The 25,591-nt window shown below is 57.1% G+C and overlaps 1 protein-coding gene across 1 annotated transcript; it reads right to left on the bottom strand.

Annotated features, from left to right (window-relative positions):
• Positions 1 to 205: 205 nt before the first annotated feature.
• On the bottom strand, positions 206 to 23,902 carry KIF7 (kinesin family member 7). Its single transcript, XM_030317384.1, has 18 exons — positions 23,575 to 23,902; positions 21,937 to 22,137; positions 21,146 to 21,539; positions 20,361 to 20,937; positions 19,744 to 19,857; positions 19,000 to 19,227; positions 18,091 to 18,236; positions 17,631 to 17,746; positions 17,302 to 17,454; positions 15,195 to 15,397; positions 4,575 to 4,772; positions 4,162 to 4,287; positions 3,825 to 4,001; positions 2,789 to 3,004; positions 1,888 to 2,094; positions 949 to 1,147; positions 688 to 834; positions 206 to 549 (listed from the first exon to the last, which is right to left on the bottom strand). Exons 1-18 carry the CDS (start codon positions 23,900 to 23,902, stop codon positions 206 to 208), a joined length of 4,074 nt encoding a protein of 1,357 aa, XP_030173244.1.
• Between the last annotated feature and the right edge of the window lie 1,689 nt (positions 23,903 to 25,591).

Below are 25,591 nucleotides of genomic sequence, written 5' to 3'. Positions count from 1 at the left end.
AGAAATGAGGGGCAGGAATTTACAGATGAAAAAATAGGAGTCTGATCCACTGGGGCTAGCGGCCCAGGTTCGCTGATCCCGGCTGGGTCAAGATCAGGACCCGGATTTGGAGGGAGAGCTAAAGGCCGTCTTTCACGAAGCGAACGGGGTTGACCGTGCCCGGGAGCGGGCTCAGCCTCCCTGCGAGGCGGGCTCTGCGCACAGCCTACAGCGGGTTTCTCCTGACGTCGATCATGCCTGAGCTGGCCCGGCGCGGGTCCCGCCGGGGCTTGGGCGGGGGCCCGGGGTTCCAGGGCGGGCCCGCCTCACCCACGGGGGGCGCCCGCCCTCCCAGGGGCGGCTCGGCGCCGCCCTGCTCCTCACCGCACAGGCTGGAGCGCTTCCACGTCAGCGGCAGCGGGGCCCGGACCAAGTCCCGCACCTCGTCGCGGGAGCGGGGGCCCCCCTCAGGGAGGGACTGCTGCCAGAGAAGCTCGGGCACGGGGCGCAGCTCCTCTTCGTTCCCGGGAGCCGGTCTGCTCTCCAGGCACAGGGCCCTCTTCTCCCCACCTGTCACCGAGACCAACGACACTCGTCAGAAACGGAGGCCTCAGCTCCCCTGTGGGAGATGCCCGCGGAAGAGCGGAGGTTAGAGGGGTTCCCAAGCCTTCCCGGAGGCCGGCCCAAACCGGGTCAGGTGAGCCTCACCCCTGCTCTGGCCCGCCGCACTCAGGCTACTGAGCTTCTGTTTCAGTTCCTGGTTCATCCACAGGTGGCGGCCCAGCTCCTTCTCCAGCGCTTGGATCCTGGTCTCATACTGCCTCCTGCTGTCCGCTAGCCCCTCCCCGAGGTGGTCTAGACGGGAGGGGACACGGAGGAAGGCCGGGAGGGGAGGGGCGGGCGGAGGAGGAAGGAGGGGAGGGGCCGAGGAAGGCGGGGAGGGGCCGCGGGCGGGGAGAGGGGCCTCACCTCGGCTCTGCCGGAGGAGAAGCTGCATGTTCTGCTCGTGCTCCTTCTGCTGCAGGGTCAGCTGGCGGTCCATCTCCAGGCGCTGGCGCTCCAGGGCCACCTCCAGCCAGTAGACCAGCCTCTGCTGCTCCTCCAGCTGCATCTCCAGCTCGGAGAAGGCGATCTGCTGCCGGTGCTGCTCCTCTCGGAGCGTCACGACCTGTCCCAAGACCCAGCCGGGCTCAGCCCCCAGCGCGGACCATCCCCGACCGGCGGCGGGTACTCAGGTACTCAGGTACTCGGCAAACTTGTAGCTACCACCCCCCACGGGCGGACGTCACTAAGGAATCACCAGGGTGTCCCGCTGAGCCAAGACCTGGCCTCCCACACCTTCTCAACGGTGTTCTAGGCAGGGATTTCCAAATGACAAGAGTCAGCTGTCAAGAGGAAGCTTACTTCCTACCCCTGCCTCAAGCTCCTTCCGAGGCCCAGGCTCCTAAGCCCGCGCGCGGGCAGAGCCTTGCTGAGGCCCAGCTTCTCAAGCTCCGCACTACTGACATTTCAGGCAGGGAGTCTGTGGTGGTGGGGACCTGTCCTGCCTGCTGTAGGGTTAGCAGCATCCCTGGTCTCTACCCTCATGGCTGTGAGGACCGGAAGCATCTCCAGACTCGGCCAGATGTCCCCTGGGGGAAAACCATCCCTGCCGAGAACCACCGATCTGGGTGCACTGAAGGGGCCAGGAGGCCGGAAAGTGGGGGGAGAGGAGACCGGGTCTTCGTTTCACTAAGAAAGTTAGGGTTTAAGGAGGAGAGTCTGAGGCAGCCCGGGAGACTGGAGCTGGCCCTGATTCTGTCCCCGCATCTGGGAGGAAACAGACCCCCGTCTGGAGCTGCCAGCAGACCCCTCCCCCACACAAGTACCAGACGGAGGTGGCGGAGGGCCCGGGAGCCGGTGACCCACCTTGTCAAAATACTTGCAGAGCAGGGCTCTGGTCTCCGAGGACGAGAGGTAGCTGAGCTTGGCCATGAGGTTCATCTCACACTGGGACAGCAAGGAGGCCGAGGCCCGCAGCACCCGCTGGCGGCACGTGATGGCCTCATTCTTGTATTCGATGGCAGCATCCAGGGCCTCGATGGCCTCGTCCAGCTGGAACAGCGTCCGCTCCTCCTGCGGGACACGGGCGGGCGTGGAAGGGGAGGCCCGGGTGCCCACACCACGCACACCCACTCCCCGGATGGCAGCCCTGGGCAGACGTCACCAGCACCCAGCCATGAGGGAGATGCTCTGTCGCCTCATCCTGAGCTCACAGCACATCCAAAGTGTCCCTGACTGGTATGGCAGGGACAGGAAGCTTCCGTCACAGCGCCGACCCCGGGGGAGGCCAGGCTCTGCTGACGGGCTGCTCTCTGGTGTATCGCCTGTCACGTGATCTACAGAAGCACAGAGCACCCTACGCCAAACGGAAGATACGGCGGGTCTGCTACGGGCACCAGAGGGGCCGCCGGGGTGAGTTTATTGCAACGAGGCTCTCTCGGCTGCTCAGGGACTGGCCACGAGGCGCGGGGACGTGCTGCCACCGCTCATTCCCACACAGGGAGCCGAGGCGCGGACGCGCGGGCTGACACGGCTCAGGACACAGAGCGCCCCCAGGGTCCAGCCGGGCAGGAACCGCGAGGGCCAAATCCATGCGTCCCTGCTGCGGGGGCCGCAGCGGGAGGAAGGGCCAGGACAGCACGCCCGCTGCGGCCACCCCACGCCCTGGGTCTCACTCGCAGGGAAAGCGTGTCAGGGGGCAGCAGGGCCCGGCCCTAGGCCGGGCCGAGGCCAGGCCGGCTGCGGAGGTCCGGGCTGCGGGGCTCACCTCGGGCGACAGCAGGCTGCCCCTCCTCAGCTTGCCGTCGATGTCCAGGCGCTGCTTCAGCAGCGAGTCCTTCTCCTGGCGCAGGGCGTCGATCTCCCCGCGGAGCCGCTGCTGGCTCTGGGCACTGCCCTGCCGCAGCTGCCCGCTCTTCTCCGACAGCTCCTTCTCCAGGTGCTCCAGCCGGCTGGACACTCGCACGATGTCCTCGCTGAGGGCCTGGGGGCGGCGCCACTGGGGGTCAGGGAGGGGGCGGCCCCACCCTCGCAGAGGTCACAGAAGCGGCCCAGCCACGGGATGCTACGGAGGCTGCGGGCCTTTCCCTCAAGAGCCCTACGATCCGGGAGTACCGCCCGGCGGGAGGGCCCGGCTCTTGACTCTGCGGCGGCTCGGCCAGTGGGGCCAGCGGGACCAGAGCCTCGGAGGAGGGACCCCCGGAGACGGCCCCGAAGGATCCCAGCAAGCATGGGAAAAGGCACTCCTGGCACAAAGGGGGCAGCACTGGGCAATCCAGCAGCACCCCGAACCCTGCTGGACTTCAGAGCACTCTCGACCCCCGCGGGCACTGAGTCCGAGCACCTGCTCCGGGCCCGGGCTCTGGGCTCTGGGTCTGACGTCCCCCCTTTCCCACCATCCTGGCACCACTGTGATTCCACCGGCCGAAGAGGGCACTGGCTCAGAACCTCCTTACTCAAGAGGAAGCAGTGACGCAGGGGGGACAGAGCACTGCGCAGCGGGGAGGCCGCCGTCTGCCCAGGTCCGTCGGCCTCCAGCGCCTGTGAGGCCTGCGTCTCCTTGGTCATCCCCCTTTCCACACCTGCTGTTCCTCGTTGGCCCGCACGGCCCCCAGCAAGTGCGGAGGGCGAAACGAAGGGGACGGAGCCTCACGCGGCTGGAACTTGCCCGGCAGGGGCATCGCCCGGAAGAGCCTCCCCCGGCAGGGCCGTCACCGGGAGGGACCTCCACGGGAGGGGGCCACCCGATGGCATCTCACCTGGCAGGACCTCAGCCGGCGCAAACCCCGCTGGCGGGGCCTCACCTGACTGGACCGCAGGCGCTTGCTCTCCAGCCCCGTCTTCTCCTGCATCAGGGCCTCCTTCTTGGCCAGGATGGCCTCCCGCTTGTGGAGCTCCTCCCCCAGCTCCTCCAGTGCCCGCCGCTGCTGCAGGACCTTTTCCATCTCCTGGTCCAGCCACTCCTTCTGCTCCTCGATCTTCTGACGGGGGTGGCGGAGGGAACTCAGCTCTCACCCCTGGCCCCACGGGCCACCGCCCGGGGTCAGTGGGGGAGAAGGGTGCGCCCCCCCTCCGCCGCGCCCCAGGGGGACCGAGGCAGCCGGCCGGGGGCTCCGGGGACGCCGGCCCGGCCCGGCCCACCTGCCGCTGCTCCAGGCTGACCACAGCGCCGTTGCTGCCGCTGCGCCGCTTCCTCTGGAACGCCGCGATCTCTTCCGTCTTGATCTTCAGGATCTTTTGCTGCTGCTCGTGCCGCCGCTCCAGCTCCTGGGGACGCGCCCGGCGAGCGGCTCAGGGGCAGGGTCCCAGGGGGGCGGGGCGGCCGCGTCTCCCCAGAGCCCCTCCGGAGATGGCCTCGCCACCCACGTCTCCCTGGGACTGGGCTCCTGCGGGCCGCCGGCCGCCGGCCGCGGGCACGGCTCCCCTCCTGAGTCCCGCCCGCCCCGCGTGCCCTCGGGCTCTCCTCGTTCTCAGGGGCGAGGACAAACTCAGGGAGGCCGAGCCGCCAGCTCGGGAGGTCCCGCGGTCCCCAGGCGCCCCCGACCCGACCCGACCTTGACACGGTGCTGCCGCTTGTTCATCTCGGTCTCCAGGCGCCGCTTCTGCTCCGTCTCCTCGCGAAGCCGCCTCTGCAGCTGCCCCTGCTGCTGCCGCATGAGCTGCACGTGCCTCTCGAGCTCCTGCAGCCGCTTCTCGCTCTGGGCCGACAGCGACGCCAGCCGCTCGGTCGCCTGCTTCTTTTCCTTCAGCACCTGGACCGACACAGCCTCGGCTGGGCCACCACGAGATGGCACCACCCCCGACACTCAACCAGGATGGGCAGGACCGAAGGACGATGGACGGAGAGAGGGACGGACGGAAGGGAAAACAGGCCAGTGGGTAATGGACTAATGACAGCAAAAGACGGTGGCTACCGGGACATGTTCTCTGTACGAGGCACACATCACGTGCTCTGTGGGTATCAAACGATCCCAACAATCCTATGGAAAAAATAGGATTATCATTATCCCTACTTCGCAGACTAGGAAACTGAGGCACAGAGAGCTCAGGAAACTTGACCGAGGGCACACGGCTACCAAATGGCAGGGCTGGGATTCAAACCCAAGCAGACAGGCTCCAGAGCCCGTGCTCTTGACCATCCTACTGAACTGTCTCTTGGACAGCTGAGCTGAGGAAGGGAGATGGGAAGGGGGGGGGGGGGGGAAGACGGATGGACAGACAGCTATAAAGTCTGGTGGATGGAAGGGTGGGTGGACAGATGGACGGGATCATACAAGGGTGAAAAACAGGGTGGGGGCGCCTGGGTGGCTCAGTCGGTCGAGCATCTGACTTCAACTCAGGTGATGATCTCACGGTTCGGGAGTTTGAGCCCTGTGTCAGGCTTTGCACTGACTGCACACAGCCTGCTTTAGTTTCTCTGCCTCCCTCTCTCTCTGCCCCTCCCTGCTGGCACATGCTCTCTCAAAAATAAACATTTAAAAAACTAAAATAAAACACGATAAAATGCAGACTGCTGGAGGAGTTCCCTTGTCCAAAATCCAGTCCACAGCCTCTGAAAGATCATGAATATGAATAAAAGCTCCAGCCACGTGAGCGGGCTGGTTCATGGCTGGAGCGCTGAAATGAAAGCTGAGAGAGTTGTAGGAGGCCGCTAAGCTCACCTCATCTCATGGATGCAACTAGAAAACACATGGGAGCAAACAACCCAGAAAACAACCAGAAGACAGGCAGAACAAACCAAACTAAATGAAGAGAAGACACCCATGGAAGAGGGTGGGAAGGGCGGAGACACGGTGGGAGCTACGTGGACCACAGGACCGTCCCTGGGAAAGGGGGACACCAAGGAAGCGGAGAAGGGACAGAAACAGACCCTCACACCAGGGAGCCTGCCCGGGGAAGACCAATCACCCTAACATTTGGCTTTGAAAACCAGAGGGGCCAAATTTTGAGAGTTCTTAAAAGTAGTGGGACTTAAAGCATGGAACTTCAGGAGTGCCTGGGTGGCTCAGTCAGTTAAGCATCCAACTCCTGATTTCGGCTCAGGTCGTGATCTCAGTCATGAGACCGAGTCCTGTGTAAGGCTCTGTGCTAAGCATGGAGCCTGCTTAAGATTCCCTCTCTCTCCCCTCTGCCCCTCCCTGCTTCACGCACATTCTCTCTCTCTCTCAAAAAAAAAGCAAAATAAAAAAAAATTAGAACTTTAAAACTCAGCGGGCTCAGGTCTGGGAGAACCCAAGGGCCACAGGAAGTGGAGTCCCACCCTTAAAGAGACAGCACAACACACAGGCATGGAGATACAGACAGAAGCAGGAGTTTGAAAAATGCCCAGGGCATATGGAGGGAGAGTCATTTACTAATCTGGAGGGACAGACATCACTGAGGGACTCCTCCAGGAACAGAGGACTTGGCAGGTGCCATTTCCACGCTCTGCCCCCCCAGCATCAACACACAGCCCCTCGTGGGGGCCAGCGCGACACCAACACTCACTGCCTAACTTACACTGAGCCTCATCCCACGGCGCTCCAGCAGATCTGCCCCTGCAGCCAGACCTGCCTCGGTCCCAGCAAGACAGGACTCCTCCCCCAGAAGGCGGGCGCAAACCTTGCAGACACCACGCACCCCACACTTTACAGATCCACCTCCTCCACCCCCGTGGCGGGTCCTGGACATAGTAGCAGGAGGTCCCCTCTCACAAGAGGACAGCTCACAAACCTCGTTAAAACTGGATGCCCTGCCCCTGTGCACGTTGCAGACCCGTCCGCTCTAATATGCTCTGGGCCAGAGCCCATCCAACCCAGGCCACAGCCTGGCAGTGTGGAAGCAGCCCCCACAGAGGCCGGCACTACTCCAAAGCGACTCCTGCCCCAGAGAGACGGGAAGACAACCACACTAGTCTGACTGCGGCGCCAGCAGCGGGCTGGGGGCAGACAGCTGGTCTTGCTGGAGGCCGTGCGCATCCACAAAAGCTTCTCGGGAAAACACAGGGAAAGGGCCCTGCAGTTCGGTGCTTCCACGGCTCTGGCAAATCCCTGATCTGACTCAACTCAAGCCCGGCGTGGCCCCAGACTGGCCCACTAACGGCACAGGGACCAAACTCTGCCCACAGCAGACAAAGAGAGCCCCTGCAGACCACTGGACGGATGGCAAAAGCGGCCACAACAGTCAGGTGCACACGATGCACATGTGAGATATGTGTGAAGCACCAGGTTCTGGTGAACAGGGGACACTGCACTACAGGACCTCTTCCTCATGAGGCCACACTTCCAAGAGCAGAAGATGTAGCTGACTTTCCTAACACACAAAACCCGACCCAGAGTTAGACAAAATGAGGAGACAGAGGGATATGTCCCAGATGAAAGGACAGGACAAAATCACAGCAAGAGGCCGACACAAAACAGAAATAAGTAATATGCCTGATAGAGGATTTAAAGTAACAGTCATAAAGATACTCACTGGACTTGAGAAAAGAGTGGGGGACATCAGTGAGACCCTGAACAAAGAGACAGAAAACATAAAAAGAGAACCAACGAGAAATGAAGAACACAATAAATGAAACTAAGAAGACACTAGGGGGAATAAATAGCAGACTAGAAGAAGCAGAAGAATGGATGAGGACAGAGTAATGGAAAGTAATCAAGCTGAGCAGGTGAGAGAAAAAAATTATGCAAAATGAAAACAGATTTAGGGAACTCAGCGACTCCATCAAGTGTAATAACATTGGCATTATAAGGATCCCAGAAAGAAAAGAGAGAAAGGGCAGAAAATTTATTTCAAGACATGATACCTGAAAACTTCCTGAAGCTGGGAAAGAAAACAGATATCCAGATCTAGAGGCACAGAAATCGCCCCATAAAATCAACTCAAGGAGGCCCACGCCAAGACACTGAGTAATTAAAATGGCAAAAAGTAGTGATGGAGGATTTTAAAAGCATCAGGAGAAAACAGTTACATACTAGAGAAACCCCATGAGACCATGAGCTGATTTTTCAGCAGAAACTTTGCAGGCCAGAAGGGAATGGCATTCACGGCACTGAAAGGAAAAGGCTGCAGCCAAGAATAATCTACCCCGTAACACCATCATTCAGAATAGGAGGAGAGAGAAAGAATTTCCCAAACAAAAGCTAAAGGAGTTCACAACCACTAAACCAATTCTGCAAGAAATGTTAAATGGGACTCTTTCAGTGGAAAGAAAAGATCATAAGTAAGAGTAAGAAAAGTAGGAAGCATGAAAGAAGTAAAATACGTATATCTGTAAATCAGTCAGGGGACTCACAAAGTAAAAGGTTGTAAAGTACTACATCATAAATCCTACAATGTGGTGGGGAGAGGAGTAAAGAATGGGTTCCAACTTAACCGACCATCAACTTAATATAGACTGCTATTTGTAGAAGATGTTAGATACAAACCTAACAGTAACCACAAATCAAATACCAGGAATAGATACGCAAAAAATAAAGAGGAACAAATTCAAGTATATCACTAAAGAAAGCCAGCGAACTGGGAAGAAAAGAGCAAAAGAATAAAGAAACTGAGAGGAACTATAAAAAAACAATAAAATGGCAATAAACACATACCTATCAAAAATTACTTTGAATGTAAATGGACTAAATGCTCCAATCAAAAGACACAGTATCGGGGCACCTGGATGGTTCAGTTGGTTAAGTACTCGACTTCAGCTGAGGTCATAATCTCATGGTTCATGAGTTCAAGCCCCGCATCAGGCTCTCTGCTGTCAGTGCAGAGCCCGTTTCGGATCCTCTGTTCCCCCCCCCCTCTCTCTCTGCCGCTCTCCCTTCCTCTCTCTCAAAAATAAGAAAACATTAAAAAAAAAAAAAAAAGACACAGCGTGACATGGATTAAAGAAACAAGACCCACTATATACTGCCTAAGAGAGACTTATTTCAGACCTAAAGACACCTGCATATTGAAAGTGAGGGGATGGTGGGATGCCTGGGTGGCTCAGTCACTTGAGTGTCCAACCCTTAGTTTCGGTTCAGGTCATGGTCTTATGGTTCATGGGTTTGAGCCGCACATTGGGATCCAATCTGTCATCGCAAAGCCTGCTTGGGATTCTCTCTCTCTCCCTCTCTGCCCCTCCCCTGATCATGCTCGCTCTCGCTCTCTCTCTCAAAATAAATAAATTAACTTAATAAAAAAGTGAGGGGATGGAGAAACATCTATTATGTAAATGGATGTGAAAAAAAAGCTGGGGTAGTAATCTATTCTATCAGACAATATAGACTTTAAAACAAAGATTGTAACAAGAACAAGGAAGGACATTATGTAGTAGTCATTAAGGGAACAATCCAACAAGATAGAACAATCGTAAATATTTATGCACCCAACACGGAAGCACCCAACACATAAAGCAGTTAATAACAAACAAAAAGTAATTAATAGTAATACAAAAATAATAGGGGACTTTAACACCCCACTTACATTCATGGACAGATCATCCGAACAGAAAATCAACAAGGAAACAGTGGCTTTGAATGACACGCTGGACCAGATGGACTTAACAGATATATTCAAAACATTTCATCCTAAAACAGAATACACATTCTTTTCAAGTGCACATGGAACATTCTCCAGAACAGATCACACATGAGGCCACAGAACCAGTCTCAACAAATTCCAAAAGATCAAAGTCCTACCATGCATCTTTTCTGACCATAACTAAAAATCAACCACAAGAAAAAATCTGGAAAGAACACAAATACATGGAGGTTAAATATACTACTAAACAATGAATGAGCCAACCAAGAAATCAACAACATACATGGAGACAAATGAAAATGAAAACACAATGGCCCAAAACCTTTGGGATGCCACAAAAGCTGTTCTGAGAGGGAAGTTTATGGCAACACAGGCCTACCTCAAAAAGAAAAAAAATCTCACATCAACAATCTAACCTTATACCTAAAGGAGCAAGAAAGAGAACAGACAAAATCCAAAACCAGCAGAAGGAAGGAAATAATAAAGATTAGAGCAGAAATAAAAGAGACTAAAAAAAATAGAACAGATCAATGAAACCAGGAGCTGGTTCCTCGAAAAGATCGACAAAATTGATAAACCTTTAGCCAAACCTATCAAAAATAAAGCAGGGGAGGGGCTCAAAATCAGAAATGAAAGAAGAAAAATAACAAGTGACACCACAGAAATTATACAAAGGATGGTAAAGAGAATATTAAGAAACATGATACATCAGCAAATTGAACAACCTAGAAGAAACGGATAAATTTCTAGACACATAACCTACCAAAACTAATCACCAAGAAATAAAATTAGAACAGACTGATTACCAGCAATGGAATTGAATTGGTAATTAAAAAAAAAAACCAGGGGCGCCTGGGTGGCGCAGTCGGTTAAGCGTCCGACTTCAGCCAGGTCACGATCTCGCGGTCCGTGAGTTCGAGCCCCGCGTCGGGCTCTGGGCTGATGGCTCAGAGCCTGGAGCCTGTTTCCGATTCTGTGTCTCCCTCTCTCTCTGCCCCTCCCCCGTTCATGCTCTGTCTCTCTCTGTCCCAAAAATAAATAAACGTTAAAAAAATAAAATAAAATAAAATAAAAAAAATAAATAAAAAAAAAACCAAAAAAACAAAAAAACTCCCAGCAAACAAAAGTCCAGGATCAGATGGCTTCACAGGAGAATTCTACCAAACATTTAAAGACGAGTGATACCTATTGTTCTCAAACTATTCCAAAAAATAGAGGAAGGAAAGCCTCCAAATCCATTCTGAGGCCAGCATTACCCTGATACCAAAACGAGTCAAAGACATGACCAAGAAAAGAGAACTACATGCCAATATCTCTGATGAGCATAGATAGAAAAACCCTCAACAAAGTACTAGCAAACCAAACCCAACAATATATTTAAAAAATTATTCACCATGATGAGGTAGGATTTACTCCTGAGGTGCAAGGGGGGTGGTTCAACAGTCACAAATCAATGTGACATATTACATCAATAAGAGAAAACAACCACACGATCGTTTCAATAGATGCAGAAAAAGCATTGGACAAAGTACAACATCTATTTATGATAAAAATCCTCTACAAAGTAGGTTTAGAGAGAACATACCTCATCATAATAAAGGCCATATATGAAAAACCCACAGCTAACATCATGCTTAATGATGAAAAACTGAGAGCTTTTCCCCTATGGTCAGTAATAAGGAAAGTATGTCCACTCTCATCACTTTTATTCCACATAGTACTAGAAGTCCTAGCCACTGCAAGCAGACCAGAAATAAAAGGCACCCAAGTTGGTAAAGGAAAAAGGAAAACTCCTATATGCAGATAACATGATACTATATATAGAAACCCCTAAAAATTCCACCAAAACACTACTAGAACTGATAAATTAATTCAGTAAGGTCACAGGATACAAAGTTATACAAAAATCTGTTGCATTTCTATACACTAATGATGAAGCAGCAGAAAGAGAAATTAAGAAAACCCTTTCGTTTACAACTGCACCAAATAATAATAAAATATGTAGGAATAAACTTATTCAAAGAGGAGAAAGACCTATACTCTGAAAACTATAAATCACTGACGAAAGAAACTGAAGATAACATAAACCAATGCAAAGACATTCCACGCTCATTGATTGGAAGAACAAATATTATTAAAATGTCTATACTGGGGCGCCTGGGTGGCGCAGTCGGTTAAGCGTCCGACTTCAGCCAGGTCACGATCTCGCGGTCCGGGAGTTCGAGCCCCGCGTCGGGCTCTGGGCTGATGGCTCAGAGCCTGGAGCCTGTTTCCGATTCTGTGTCTCCCTCTCTCTCTGCCCCTCCCCCGTTCATGCTCTGTCTCTCTCTGTCCCAAAAATAAATAAACGTTGAAAAAAAAAAATAAAAAAAATAAATAAATAAAATGTCTATACTACCCAAAGCAACCTACAGATTTAATATAATCCCTACCAAAATACCAATGAATTTTTCACAGAGCTAGAACAAACAATCCTAAAATTTGTATGGAACCATGAAAGACCCCAAATAGCCAAAGCAATCTTGAAAATGAAAAACAAAGCTGTGGGTATCACAACTCCAGATTTCATGTTACATTACAAAGCTGTAGTGATCAAAACAGTATGGTACTAGCACAAAGATAGATACATAGATCAATAAAACAGAATAGAAAGCTCAGAAATAAATCCACACTTATGTGGTCAATGTTTAACAAAGGAGGCAAGAATATACAATGGGGAAAATAGTTTCTTCAACAAATGGTGCTGGGAAAACTGGACCGCCACATGCAAAAGAATGAACCTGGGCCACTTTCTTACACCATCCACAAAAATAAACTCAAAATGGATTAAGGACCTAAATGTGAGACCTGAAACCATAAAAGTCCTCGAAGAGCACACAGGCAGTAACATCTCTGACATCAACTTCTTTCTAGATAGATCCCCTGAGGCAAGGAAAACAAGCAAAAATAAACTATTGGGATTTCATAAAAATAAAAAGCTTGTGCAAAACAAACAGTAAACAAAACTAAAAGGCAACCTACGGAATGGGAGAAGACATTTGCAAATGACATTTACAATAAAGAGTTAGCATCCAAAATATATGAAGAACTTACCCAACTCAACACCAAAAAATACTCACATCAAAAATGGGCAGAAGACATGAACAAACATTTCTCCAAAGAAAACAGGCAGACGGTCAACAGACACACGAAAAGATGCTCAACATGACTCATCATCAGGGAAATACAAATCAAAACCACAATGAGGTATCACCTCACACCTGTCAGAATGGCTAGATGTAAAAAGACAAGAAATAAGTGTTGGTGAGGATGGGGGGGGGGGGGAGGAACCCTCATGCACTGATGGTGGGAATGCTAATTGGTGCAGCCACTGTGGAAAACAGTATGGAGGTTCCTCAAAAAATTAAAAACAGAATTACCATATGATCCAGTAATCACACTACTAGGCATTTACCCAAAGAAAATGAAAACACTAGTTTGAAAGGATATAAGCACCTTATGTTTACTACAGCGTAATTTACAATAGCCAAGATATGGAAGCAACCCAAGTGTCCATCGATAGATGAAGGGATAAAGATGTGGCGTATATGTACAATGGAATATTACTCAGCCATATAAAAGGGATGAGATCTCGCCATCTGCAACAACATGGATGGACCTGGAGGGTTTCATGCTAAGTGAAATATGAGAAACGCAAATACTGTATGATTTTGCTTATATGTGGAATATAGAGAACAAGTAGCACAAACAGACCCATAAATACAGAGGACAAACTCATGGTGGCCAGAGGGGAGGGGGAGGCGGCACGGGTGAAGGCGAGTGGGAGGTACAGGCTTCCAGTTATGGAATGAAGAACTCATGGGGCAAGACACAGCATAGGGGATAAAGTCAATGGGATTGTAACAACGTTGTGTGGTGACCGATGGTAGCTACACTTGCCGTGAGCACACCGTAAGTACACACTTGGAGCATCACTATGTTGTGCACCTGAAACTAATGTAATATGTCAACTATACTTCAAAAAAACAAAACAAAACAAAACAACCCAGCAGACTATAGTAGTAACAGATAAAACCACTCTGGCTGGGTGGACTAAAGTACTCCCCCAGGCTTTCATACAGTTGAGTGATCAACCAGTAAGGCCCGTGCCCCATATGCCAGACTGGGGCCTCTTGCCAAGGCACCCAATCCCGTCGAGGTATGGAAGTCATGGGAAACAGCCACTGTCTCAACTCTCACCATGGAGCCATGTGCTGTGCTGCTGAGAACACCAAGCCCCACCACGCCTGGGAAAGGGATGGTCTACCAGAACTTGCCTGGGGTGTCCCATCTGGATGGGTGAGTTACTTCGAGGGAACTCCTCGGTCTCCAATGGGATCCTGTTGTCCTGCTACAAGCCCGACCTGGTGAAACGCACTAGACCCGGAATGGTAAATGTGCCACTGGGAGAGGGAAGAAGGTGGGAGTCCTGGTTGGGCACATCCCCCAGTCCATCTCTCCACGCCTGGCAGTGCTGCCTCCCCCAGCCAACATGTACGGTACGCACACCCAGGTCAATATCCTAAAGCTGCGAACTTCCCTCTCCTCAAGGCCAGGCGGACATTGTTTTCCAACAGTACGATCGTTTGGCCGCCATCTTGGTTCCCTCCAGTGGGCTGGAGGACAGTATAGCACACATAGAAGCGCTTACTAAATTCATCTAGCAAGCTTAAATGACAGCCAAAGAAGCCTGTCCTCAACACTGAAAGGTCTCTGATGAGAACAGCTATCCTCCAAAATAGAATGGCCTTGGACATTACTGTCCTACAAGGAGGCCCCTGTGCCATTATCCAAACACAATGTTGTGTGTTCGGCTAACGTGTGATCCTTGTTGAATCTAGTTGACCCATGAGCTGGGTGGACCCAGGTGATCAGAGGCTCCTCACTCCCTCCCCTGTCCTTGGAACGTGGGCTCTGCTCGCCTTTCCCACTCCCCGAGGCGGCTCTAAGGACACGACCTCGAGAGAGTGATGTGGCGCTGAGAACGCTGCATGTACACACGACTGAACGCAGTTCAGGGAGCCTCACAAACTTTTAAGATGTGGTGCGCGGGTGCGGGGATCCACTCACCTTGCTGCCGCCAAGACCAGACTGGGATGCAAGCTCCCTTGCTTAGGAAACCTTTCTACCTGGGGTGGCTGCCTCTTTTCTTTGGTCTCTCCCTGCCCTCTGCACACAGGGACCCGTTTCAGGTTACACCCGGGAAGCTCCGGAGGGGGTTACCAACCAACAGCGTGACAGACAGACGTTCGAGTCAGACAGACTGACGGCCCGAGGGGTAGACAGAGGAGACGGGACGGAGAGAGAAGTGGCCGGGGGGGCTGGGGGGTGGGGGGCTGCATGAGGAAGGGGTAGCTTGCTTTCGATGCCCACCCTTCCCCCTTCACTGGGCCGCAGGCAGCACTGGCCTCCCTGCCTCTGCTGTGTTTACAGCTGAGACCCCCCCCCCCCCACCGCTCAGCGCTGCTGACTTCTGTGTAACACCGGCCTCACCCTGGGAGTCGGAGGCCGTTCCCCAAGCCAGCCAGGGGCTGGGCCACGAGGGCCTGAGCGCCCGCGGGTGCCGGTGGACCCGGCCCCGGGGCCCACCCGGCTTGGTCCCAGGCCCCCAGCCACTGCCCCGGGATCCCCACACTGACCTGCACCTGGCTCTGGGCGACAGCGACCCTCTTGCGGAACTCGTGGAGCCGGGACCGCTCGCCGGCGTCCTGGGGCTCCCGGCCCTCCAGCTCCCGCAGCTGCCTCTGGCTCTCGCTCAGCTCCGCCCGCACCTGCTCCGCCTCCTGCTCCAGCTCCCGGATGTGCTGGCTGTGCTGCCGGTTCAGGGCCTGGGCCGCCTTGCCTGGAACAGAGAGCGGGGGCCTCATCAGCACAGGCAGAGCCTCTCCCCCAAGGGGCCCATCGCTCGGCCCCCCTGGGAGGGGTTCCAGACCTCCGCCAGCCATGGTCACCTGCGGGGGTTTTGCCAAGCCTCTGCACCGCTGGCACCGTGAGTGGTTTACCATATTTCCCTTTAAGCCACTTACTTTTTCAATTAAAATCAGCCTCATCCAGGGGCGCCTGGGTGGCGCAGTCGGTTAAGCGTCCGACTTCAGCCGGGTCACGATCTCGCGGTCCGGGAGTTCGAGCCCCGCGTCGGGCTCTGGGCTGACGGCTCAGAGCCTGGAGCCTGTTTCTGATTCTGTGTCTCCCTCTCTCTCTCTCTGCCCCTCCCCCGTTCATGCTCTGTCTCTCTCTGTCCCAAAAATAAATAAACGTTGAAAAAAAAAAATTTAAAAATCAGCCTCATCCATAGCAATGACCCGCAGAAATTAGGGGTTAAACTGGCTTTATTTTTTTAAATGTTTGTTTTGGTGAGAAAGAGAGAGGGAGAACGCACGTGCATGTACGCAGGGGAGGGGCGGAGAGAGGGGGAGACAGAATCCCAAGCAGGCTCCGCGCTGCCAGCACAGAGCCTGACTCGGGACTCGAACTCACGAGACGTGAGATCGCGATCTGAGCCGAAGTCAAGAGTCGAAAGCTTCATCGACTGAGCCTCCCAGGCCACCCCTAAATTGGCTTTATTTTCACCTGACACCTACTAACAAATACACAGGTTGGGCCCGCGTGTAATTAAGCCTCCAGAACTGACTTCCATTGGCGGGAAATCTGGCGAGCGGAGGGACGAGTTAAATAACACCACAAGGAAGCCAATGGGCAAGTCCTGAACACGAGGGGTTTGGGACAGTCTACAGGACTGTGAGGAGACAGGAGAAGGGACGCTTTAGAGGCCTCGCGAGCACGGTGTGGGACATGTGTGGAGCTGGGTGCCAGCAAATCGGCTGTCCACGGGCTCTGCCAAAGACCTGAGGGCACAGGCTTGTGCTCTGGGCGTGGGGGGGACGTGGAGCTTCGTTAGACGTGCTCATGGCACGTCGGTTAAAGTGTCCAAAAAGAGGCAAACTGAACGGTGTGGGGGTGAGATGACAAGATGCCTGGGATTTGCTTCAAAACACCTCAGCGAAGACAAAAGAGACAAAGGAAAGGGATGTATGGGAGAAGCTCGTGATGCTAAATCCGGGTGACGGGCTCACGGGGACCTGCTGTGCCAGCCTTCCTCCTCTTGTGTTTGAAATTCTTCATGATGCATTTTGTAAATGTTTATTTATTTTTGAGAGACAGACGACAGACATAGAATCCGAAGCAGGCTTCAGGCTCCGAGCTGTCAGCACAGAGCCCGATGTGGGGCTCGAACCCACGAACCGTGAGATCGTGACCTGAGCCGAAGTCGGACGCTCAACCGACTGAGCCACCCAGGCGGCCCTTCATAATGCATTTTGTAATAAATACACAACCCTTCAAATAAAAAGGCTCAGCTGCTTCTTTACGTGTGTCACCAGTAGCGGACGTAGCATGATTTGGGGCCATTGTTTGCACCCTAAGAGTAGGGGATCCTGTGCCCAGCAAGGTGCCTGACACGGCAGGCGACTGACAAATACAACTACCGCTACCACGAATAGGTAGGTATTGCTTTCTGAGAACCGGTCTTAGCGCTTCGGCTGAATGAAGTCCCTTCAACGGCCCAAAAAGCAGGTACAATTACTAGCCCCACTTTAGAGAGAAGGAAACAGAGCCACAGACGGGCTATTCTACTTGCTCAAGGTCACACAGCCCCAAGAGGCTGAGTCGGCTACCACACTAAGCCACCTGGTCCCCGCTCCTAACCACCCTCAGGCGGGAGGCCCGCCCGAAGGCCCACCGCCTCACCTGTGCGGACCAGCTCGCCAATGAGCTCCTCCTTCATGCGGATGTTGATGGCCAGCTCCCGGATCTTCTGTTGGGCTTGGGCCAGCCGCCGCTCAGAGGCCGTGGCAGCTGGGGTCCGGCGGGGCCGCGCCGGGGCCTTGCTCCCACCGGCTACTGTAACAAGCCCGCCGTCAAGGCCACCACCCCAACGATCAGTGGGGGAGGCGGGGGAGGGGAGAGGCACGCCCCGGGCAGGGGCGGCGAGGCATGGCGTGTGGACCGTCTGGGACAGCCAGTCCAGGATCACGGAGGGGAGGGTCAGAGCCCTCTCTGCACCAGGCCCAGCTCACCTCTGGGCCCCGGGACGGCTGCACCCGGTTCTTCGGGGTGAAGCTCTGGGCCGTTCCCGGCACATGGACTTCCTGGGCGGGCCCCCACCCTCTGGCTCCACTTGTTGATCCCGTTCCTGGAAGACAGAAGCAGGACTCAGAGGAAGGAAGAGAGGCCCCTGTGGTCTTCTGTCCTCTCGGGGTCAACGGAGCCTCGGGGCGTCGGTCTGGCAGAACTGAGGCCAGGGGGCTGGGCTGTTGGGGGCACCGAAGGCCGCCGTGAAGGCCGAGAACCAGGAGGCCCGGGGCCCACCCTGTGGCGTACTCACCCCACCGGTTCCAAGCCCACAGTCCCCATCTGCTCTCCCCACCGGACGGGGCAACGGAGGTGAGGGCTCCCTGAGACCACAGTGGGGCCCTCCTCCAGCCCAGCCTGGCTCCCGAGGTGCTTCGGGTCAGGTGGGCAGCTGGTCCCACTCACCTGCGCAGGTGCGGGGGCCGCAGGGGCGGCTGCCCCTCCTCCTGCCCCTCCTCCTGCTCCTCCTCCTCCGAGGCAGCTGAAGAGCCGCTCCCCTGGCTGTCTGCCTCTGCCAGCAGCTGGGCCCCAGCCTCTCTGCCATTTGTCACCTGCCAGGGGAGGGCCAGGGTTTCAGGACAGAAAGCGCCCAGGGCACCGTCCATCAGCCGTTTTCCATCACTCATCTTTGCTCGTGCCTATGCCCGGCCCTGCCCGCCCTCCTCACAGCCCTGCCAATCCCAAGTGAGAGTAGGAGCTTCCTCCCAACCCCCCAGCGCCCCCTCCCCTGTGGCGCCCATAGCACCTGGGACCCCACGGATGACGGCTTGCCCTATCTTTGTATACAGCTCACCAGCAATGCCCTGCCAGAGTGGTGGATGTATAACAGACTCCGGTCAAACCCACACCCTCCCTCCCCGCAATGCCTTGGGCTTTTACAGCTGAGATGACCCAGAACTTTCAGGGAGATGCAGGACAGCCTTCGTCCAAAAGGTCCCAAGTGACTAGAAGGCCGGGCTCAGGGAGATTAGGGCTCATGGAAAAGTATACTTGCAGAGACAGAAGGGGTGGCCTCAGAGGTGATAAGCCCCCCATCTCTGGAGGTGTGCAAGCTTTCCATCCGGCGCCTGGAGCCCAACTCCCTCTGTAACGTCCTCACTTCAAAAATCTCCAGCCAGCCCAGGGATGCCCAGTGGTACCAGACCCTTCTGAGCGGCCCTACAGAGTCCCCCAAATTTTGGCCCTTTCTCTAGGAGCACTGGAAAGGGGTATCTCACAGCTGGTCCCGGGAAAGGCCGGATACATCCGGCAGCACCGCCCTTCCCCTGCCCGAGCCCGTCCAACGCAAGACCCCCAGCCTCGCGGCCTCCTCACCTCTCCCCAGGTCTCAGGGCCAACCTCATCTCCGGGAAGGCAGACGGGGGGCACCATGCCCAGCATGTGGCTGTGGGCACCGCCGAGGGGGGCTGTGTGAGGCCGGGGCGCAAAGGAGCCGGCGGACAGGCCCCGTAGGAGCCCTGGGGCCCCCCAGCCAGGCCGCACCAGCTCTAGCCGCAGCCGAAGCTCCGCCATTTCCTGCTGCTGCTCCCGAAGCCGGTCGCTCTGGAAGACATGTTCCGGGTGCTGATGGGGGGTGCGGACGGGGAGGGTGCCGGGACGCTGGCAGGCACAAGCGCGGGAAACTGAAGAAAGGGGCCACCCCACCCTCTCTCGGCTAAAACCGAGGAGGGCCAGATACCTCTGACCACTTGTTGCCCAAACACACACACGCACACACGCACACACGCACACGCACGCCAGTTGTTCAGGGTCAAGCTCTCACCCCACCCCGCTAGCTCCAGGTCAGTCCTCCACGTTCATGCCAGTCACTGCCGCCAGAGGGCGCCGGGAGCAATGCTGACCCAGTTGCCTTGGGACGACGGGGACCCGACCGCCCGCCCCTCCAGTCCCACCTCTCATCCAGGGTCATGGCCATCAGGCACGACCACCCGCACCATTCTCTTCCTCACCTCCACGCTGTTGCTCAGTTGTGCCCCCTCCATCTCTTCCCGCCCTGGCTAACTCCCCCTTGTCCCCGGAAGCTCAGCTCGATTCCACCTTGAGGAAGCCTGCCCCCACCTGCAGTTTGTACTGCTCCATGGCGTCCTCCAGGGCCGCCAGAAAGTCTCGGTTCTCCTCCTCCAGCCGGGCCACCTGGCTCTGCAGGGCGAGCAACTGCAGTGCCCCATCTTCCTATGATAGGGGCAAGGAGAGAGGCTTCAGGGGCAGGAGCCGGCCGACAAGCCTGCCTGTCTCTGGGACACCCCGGCCCTCTCTCTGCCCTGCCAGGGCTTCCCCTAGTCCAGCTTGCTACCCTGCTGCAAGCCCTGCCTGCAATGGGGCTCCAGAGCGCACCCAGCCTGTGGTCCCCTCTGCAAGCTATTTGGGCCATCTCTTGGATTATGAATTAGACTTTTATCAACAATAATAACGGCATCACTATTATTGGGAACCCACTGAGGCTCCACTAGCGTGCTGCGCTGGGCACTTGGTACACCTTCGGCCCTTACAACAGGCCTAGGAGGTAGATACCCACGTTATCCCTGTTTCACAGACAGAGACCCTGAGACTCGGTCAAGGTCATCAGCACCGCCTCTGAATCCGGAATGCGCTGCGCTGATGGACAAGGGGCAGGGGCGCCGCTGGCCGTATGAAGACGGCTCCCTTCCCCGTTCCCTCCCTCCCCGGGGCCACACCTGGCCCTTGGCCACCTTCGGCCCGCCGGGCCCCTGCGTGGCCTGCTCCTCGGCGGAGGCGCTCTCGATGCCGCTGTCGGGCCCGGAGGCGGAGCTCAGGGCGCTGCGCTCCCCCTCGACGGCGCACAGCCAGTCGCGCACCTTGCGGGCGGCGGCGCCGGGCAGCCCCGGCTCGGCCTGCAGCTCGCGCAGGAGGCTGTAGGCGGCGTCGGTGCGGGCCCGGTAGCGCGCGCACTCGGCGCCCAGGCGGGCGGCGGCGGCGGCGGCGGCGGCGGCGGCGGCGGCGGGGGCGGGGGCGGCGGCGGCGGCGGCGGCGGCGGGGCCGGGGGCGCGCCGTCCGCGGTGGATGATGCGCGTCTCCGAGCGGTGGCGCGGGGGGCCGCGCGCGCCGGCCGCCGCCTCCTCGGGCGCGCGCTCGGCCTCGGGCCGCCAGTTGACCGTGGCGCGGTTGCGGATGTTCTGGGCGCGGCTGGCGTAGTTGAGGGTGTTGAGGGTCTCGTCGAAGTCGGAGGAGGAGGGGCTGACGCAGGCGATCATCACCGTCTTGGCGTTCCCGCCCAGCGAGTCTTTGAGGATCCTGAGGACGCCGGGCGGGGGCGCGTCAGGGGCGCCGGAGCGCCCGGACGCGCCCGGCCCCGGCACCCTGATTCGTCGCCCGGGGGGCCTCGGACCGGAAAGCCGGAGGGGCCCCACCCCCTCCTCGCCTCGCCTCCCGCCGCCCCCTGACCCCCAGCGGCCGGAGAGGGGCCCCTGCGCCCGCGGGCCGCAGGCCGCAGGGCCCTCACCGGGTGATCTTGGAGTCCCGGTAGGGGATGTGGCTGCCGCGACGCTGGGGGTCGCCCAGGGCGCTGATGACGTTGCCCAGCGCCAGGAGGCTGCTGTTGATCTGGATGCTCTCCTTGAGCCGCTCGCCCGTGCCGCCCGTCTTGAGCACCCGCTCCGAGCCCGCCAGGTCCACGAAGCGGAACTTGGAGAGCAGCAGCTGGCCCGCAGGGGGTCGCGGCGGGCGGCCGGGGGCGCGCCCCCGCTGCTCCAGGGTCACCGTGAAGACGGTGTGTGAGCGGCTGGACAGGCGGTTGAGGTGTGTGGCGCCCGTGTGCCGCGCCGCGTTGCCCATCTCCAGGAGGCTCAGCACCTCGTCCAGGCCCTCCACGTCCACCTCCTTGACGCCACACAGCGCTGAGGACACGCAAGGCTGTGAGCCCAGCGCAGGGGCAGCCCGGGCCTGGCCAGGAGGGCAGGCAGAGCAGGGCTAGCCCTCGCCAGCTCTTCCCGACTCAGATGCCCCTTCCCCATGCCTGACAGGCGGGGGGGGGGGGGGGGGGGGGAAGGGTCCTGCCCATCCCGGCTCGGGCCCCAGGGGCTCCCGCTTGCCCGTGCCCACCTTGCACTCTGGGTACAGAAGTATATACTGAACTCCGGGGAGGCGGGAGAAAGGAAGGCAAAACGTTCCAGGGCTCGGGTTTCGCAGTCAGGAGGTAGCCCTCCCAGACAGGTGAGCCACCCCTCAGCAGGTGAAGGCGCGTCAAGCCACATGCCCCGCTCCCAGCCAGTGGAGGCCCCAGGAGCTCCTCACCAACGTTTCCGCGGTCATCTTCCCGCAGCTGGATGTCACGGCTGGCGGTGCCCACCTCCAGCAGATCTCGGAACTCCTCCTTATACACTTCCAGGTAGGACACGTGCACCAGACAGTCAAGCAGGTCATTTTCATCGATAAGCTTGAAGGCTTCAGCCATGGCCCGTGGGATGATGCCCTGCTCGTCCTCGTGAAGGGAGGCTGGGGAGACACGGCAGAGCCTCCTGCCACCATGCCTCCGGCGGACATGGCTCGAGGCCCCAGGGCCCCAGCCAGCAGCTGGAGGGCAGGGCCCCAGCATGAGCGTGGCAGCGGAGGCCAGGATGGCTGGGTAGCCTGAGCCAGACCGCGCTCCAGGAAGGTCAGGCAGAATTAGGGAACTTCAGAGTTGGAAGCAACCTCTCAAGGTTCGGCCAACCCCTTTCATGAAGTAATAAGCATCCCCTCCACCACATCTCTGCTAGATCATCAGATACCGTTGGCTTGATTACTCCCCGGGTCAGGGAGCTCATTACTATAGTCTACGCTCAGTTAGCTAAAGGAAGGACCTCCTAAATTTATCCCAAGGAAGTAATAAGAGGGTGTTCAGAACAGCACTCTTCATAACTTCAAAAGAATGCAAACATCCTAAGAGTCCGTCCTAAGATCCAATAGGGGTCTGGTTAAATAAGTTAACTTATATACACAACGGAATGCCAAGCCACCATTAAAAAATCAGCTTGGAGGGGCGCCTGCGTGGCTCAGTCGCTCGAGTGTCCGACTTCAGCTCAGGTCATGATCTCTTGTGGGTTCGAGCCCCGCGTCGGGCTCTGTGCTGCCAGCTCGGAGCCTGGAGCCTGCTCCGTATTCTATGTCTCCCTCTCTCTCTGCCCCTCCCCAGCTCACACTCTGTCGCTCGCTCTCAAAAATAAACATTAAACTTTTTTTAATTAGCTTGAATATTTAATGATCTAGAGACATGTGGATGATATATTGTAAGAAAAAAAAAACAGGATATAAAAGCACAGGTACAATATAATCCGTTTTTTAAAAGGTAAAATAATTTTCTCAGAGAAATTGGAACGGTATCAGGGCGAGTGATTTCTGGAAGGTACCAAATGCTCGTGTTTGTATTTTCCTAACTTTCTACGGCACACCCGTATGCGTTTGTAACCTAAGAGAGAGAACGTTTGTGCTACTTAACGTGGGGCAGTTCCTTCAACTGGCCCAAAGCATCCCTCCCAAACGAAAGCTCCAGGGCCTCACTGAACTGCCGGCCCCCTTGCCAGGCAGCAGCCAAACTCGGCTCTTCCAGAACAATCCCCCCTCCCACTACTCTGACTAGAACACGGGTCCCTGAGCCGTGTCAGCCATCCTGACGACCTCCAGAGACCAGCCGACTTGCCTCGCCCTTCCTCCCCCTGAGGTCCCCGGAGCCACGCAGTGTGACCCCATCTCTGTGCAGGTGCAAAAGGCTCCCCACGTCAAGGACTCTTCCTTCCCGTCCTGGTCAGCCTCGCGACACGGCCGCTCCCACCCGGGGCCGCAGGTCAGACTGGGAACCCGGCTCGCCTTCGACGGGGGTGTGGCAGCAGGAACGCAGGGGCAGAAGCTGGGGAGACTCCACAAGGGCACGGGGCCTCCCGCTGGGTCACTCACCCACACTGGCCTCCCCCATGGTGTACGTCTTCCCGGAGCCCGTCTGACCGTAGGCAAAGACCGTGGCGTTGAAGCCCTCAAAGAAAGCCTCGAGGAGGGGCTGCACGCAGGCCTGGTACACGGCCTCCTGCCCCGTGTCCTCATCCAGCACCACGTGGAAGCCAAAGCGGCGGTCTCGACCAAGGGTGACGCGGCTGTGCCCCGGCTCCACCCTCAGGCAGCTCTGGTGCCCGTGCAGCAGCTCCTTGGGCAGCAGCGGCCGGACCCTCAAGGCCACCCTCACCGGGGCCTCCTCGGCCCCCGGCAGCCTCTGGGCCTCCAGCCCCATGCTGGGGGAGGGCAGCTCCCGGTCCTGGAGAGAGAGGAAGAGGCCCCTGGCCATCAGCACCTGCAGGTGACCCGGAGCCAGATCCCGGGGCTCCCGACCTTGGGGACATGGAAGGGAGGGTGCCTGGTGTCCGAATACTGCGAGGGCCACGTGCGGTCCTACACGGTAACACTGCGTGGTTCCCGTCACTGGCCAAAGAAGGCCCCCAACTCCTCCGCTTGACTCCCAAGGGCTTCCGTGTTCCAGCCGCACCCCTCCCCGGTGACCCCATCTCCTAGAACACGCACGCTCCACCACCACCACATCAGGGAGCCCCTTTCCCTAATACCCACCAGGGTCTCCATCACCTCCGCCCTTGTCACCTCACTCCCCCCTGCCCCGCCTTCTTCAAAAAAGCCAGATCCTTCGAGACCAAACTCCTACCACCAAACCTGCCAATTCCATCTCCTAAACATCTCTCAAGTGCACCTGCTTCTCCCCGTCTTATTGCCAAAGCCCCGCTCCCGGCCACTGACATCTCCACAGGATGGCTGTGACCAGCTTCCTCACTGTTCTGTCTCCAACGCAGCAACCAGGAGCATCTTTCAAAACTGCAAATGCAATCATGTTACCCCCCCCCCCTGCTGACACTCTCCCAAGAGAGGCTCCCCACGGCCATCCAAACTTTAACAGCCCTGCCTTGTCTGCTCCCCTCCTGCACCCCACCCCGTGTTGCCCAAGGCTCCTCATTTCTCTGGTCTTGGACTGGCCCCCTCTCCCTCAGGGAGCCAGGGAAGCGCCTCTGCTCCGTGTCCGCACCGCGGCGCACACACGACGCCCGGTGACGCTCCCACCCGCCACTGGCCACTCTGTAGCAGAGGGAGCTGGGAGGCAGGGAGCCTGCGTCTCCCTTCCTGCTGGATCTCCACCGCCCAGCACAAGGTCGGACGCTTGGTAGCTGCCCAACAGTGATGATGAAACTGCATCCAAAAAACTCTCCCCGTCCCCGTTCTCTTCTTATCACGGTCCACACCGCCTCCTACCCACGGGCCCGCAGCACTTGGTTTGTCACTACTGAACTTCTCTGAGCACACGTAACGGTTCGTCCCTTCCCTCACTCAATCCTCCAGTGCCTCGCTGGGTGCCCGGCCCTGGGGATACAGCGGTAACTATCGCGCAATACAGTGGGCGCCTCGTCTCGCCCCGCACCCTGAGCTCTTCCAGCGCTCGGGACACAGAACTCCGCGCACCCAAGGCTCCGGGACAACTCCACGGGTGCGGTCTGGCGCGGGAGGAAGCGGGCACGCGACAGGAGCTCCCGGAGTTTGGAAAAGTGATTACAAATGCGGGCCCGACTCTCCCAGCGTCGGCGCTCGCCCCTGCCGGCCAGGCCCGGGATGCTGGCCTCAGGCCCCCGATTTAGGGAAGGGGGCGCTTCCGCCCGCTCAAGGAGGGGCCTCCAGGAGGCTGGTAGGCAAGGATCGGGGCTCCTCGTGCTCGGTCCAGTGCTCCCCAAGTGCCGGCTCCCGCTGCCACCCGGCCCAGGCCTGCGCAGGGAGGGGGCGAGCGCGCGCCTCCCCCGCCCCCCTCCTCGACCTCCACCCCTCCCGGGCCCAAACCCACCTGCTCGGTGGGAGCACAGTCCCCCAGGGGTGCAGTCAGACTCCGAGCCTCCGCGCGGCGCGCTCCGATGCCGTCATCGGGACCCCC

The sequence above is a fragment of the Lynx canadensis genome, chromosome B3, assembly GCF_007474595.2.
Source record: "Lynx canadensis isolate LIC74 chromosome B3, mLynCan4.pri.v2, whole genome shotgun sequence".
Classification (NCBI taxonomy): Eukaryota; Metazoa; Chordata; class Mammalia; order Carnivora; family Felidae; genus Lynx; species Lynx canadensis.
Note: the sequence above shows the minus strand (reverse complement) of the source record. Positions and strands in the feature narration are given on the sequence as shown.

Excerpts from the sequence above, each read along its gene's own strand:
- KIF7 (XM_030317384.1), bottom strand. The coding sequence starts at position 23,902 with ATGGGGCTGGAGGCCCAGAGGCTGCCGGGGGCCGAGGAGGCCCCGGTG. Across the intron at positions 18,237-18,999 it reads GCCCTGAGACCTGGGGAGAG|GTGACAAATGGCAGAGAGGC; the intron begins GTGAGGAGGCCG and ends CTCCCCTGGCAG. Across the intron at positions 3,005-3,824 it reads AGCGCCTGCGGTCCAGTCAG|GCCCTCAGCGAGGACATCGT; the intron begins GTGAGGCCCCGC and ends CGCCGCCCCCAG.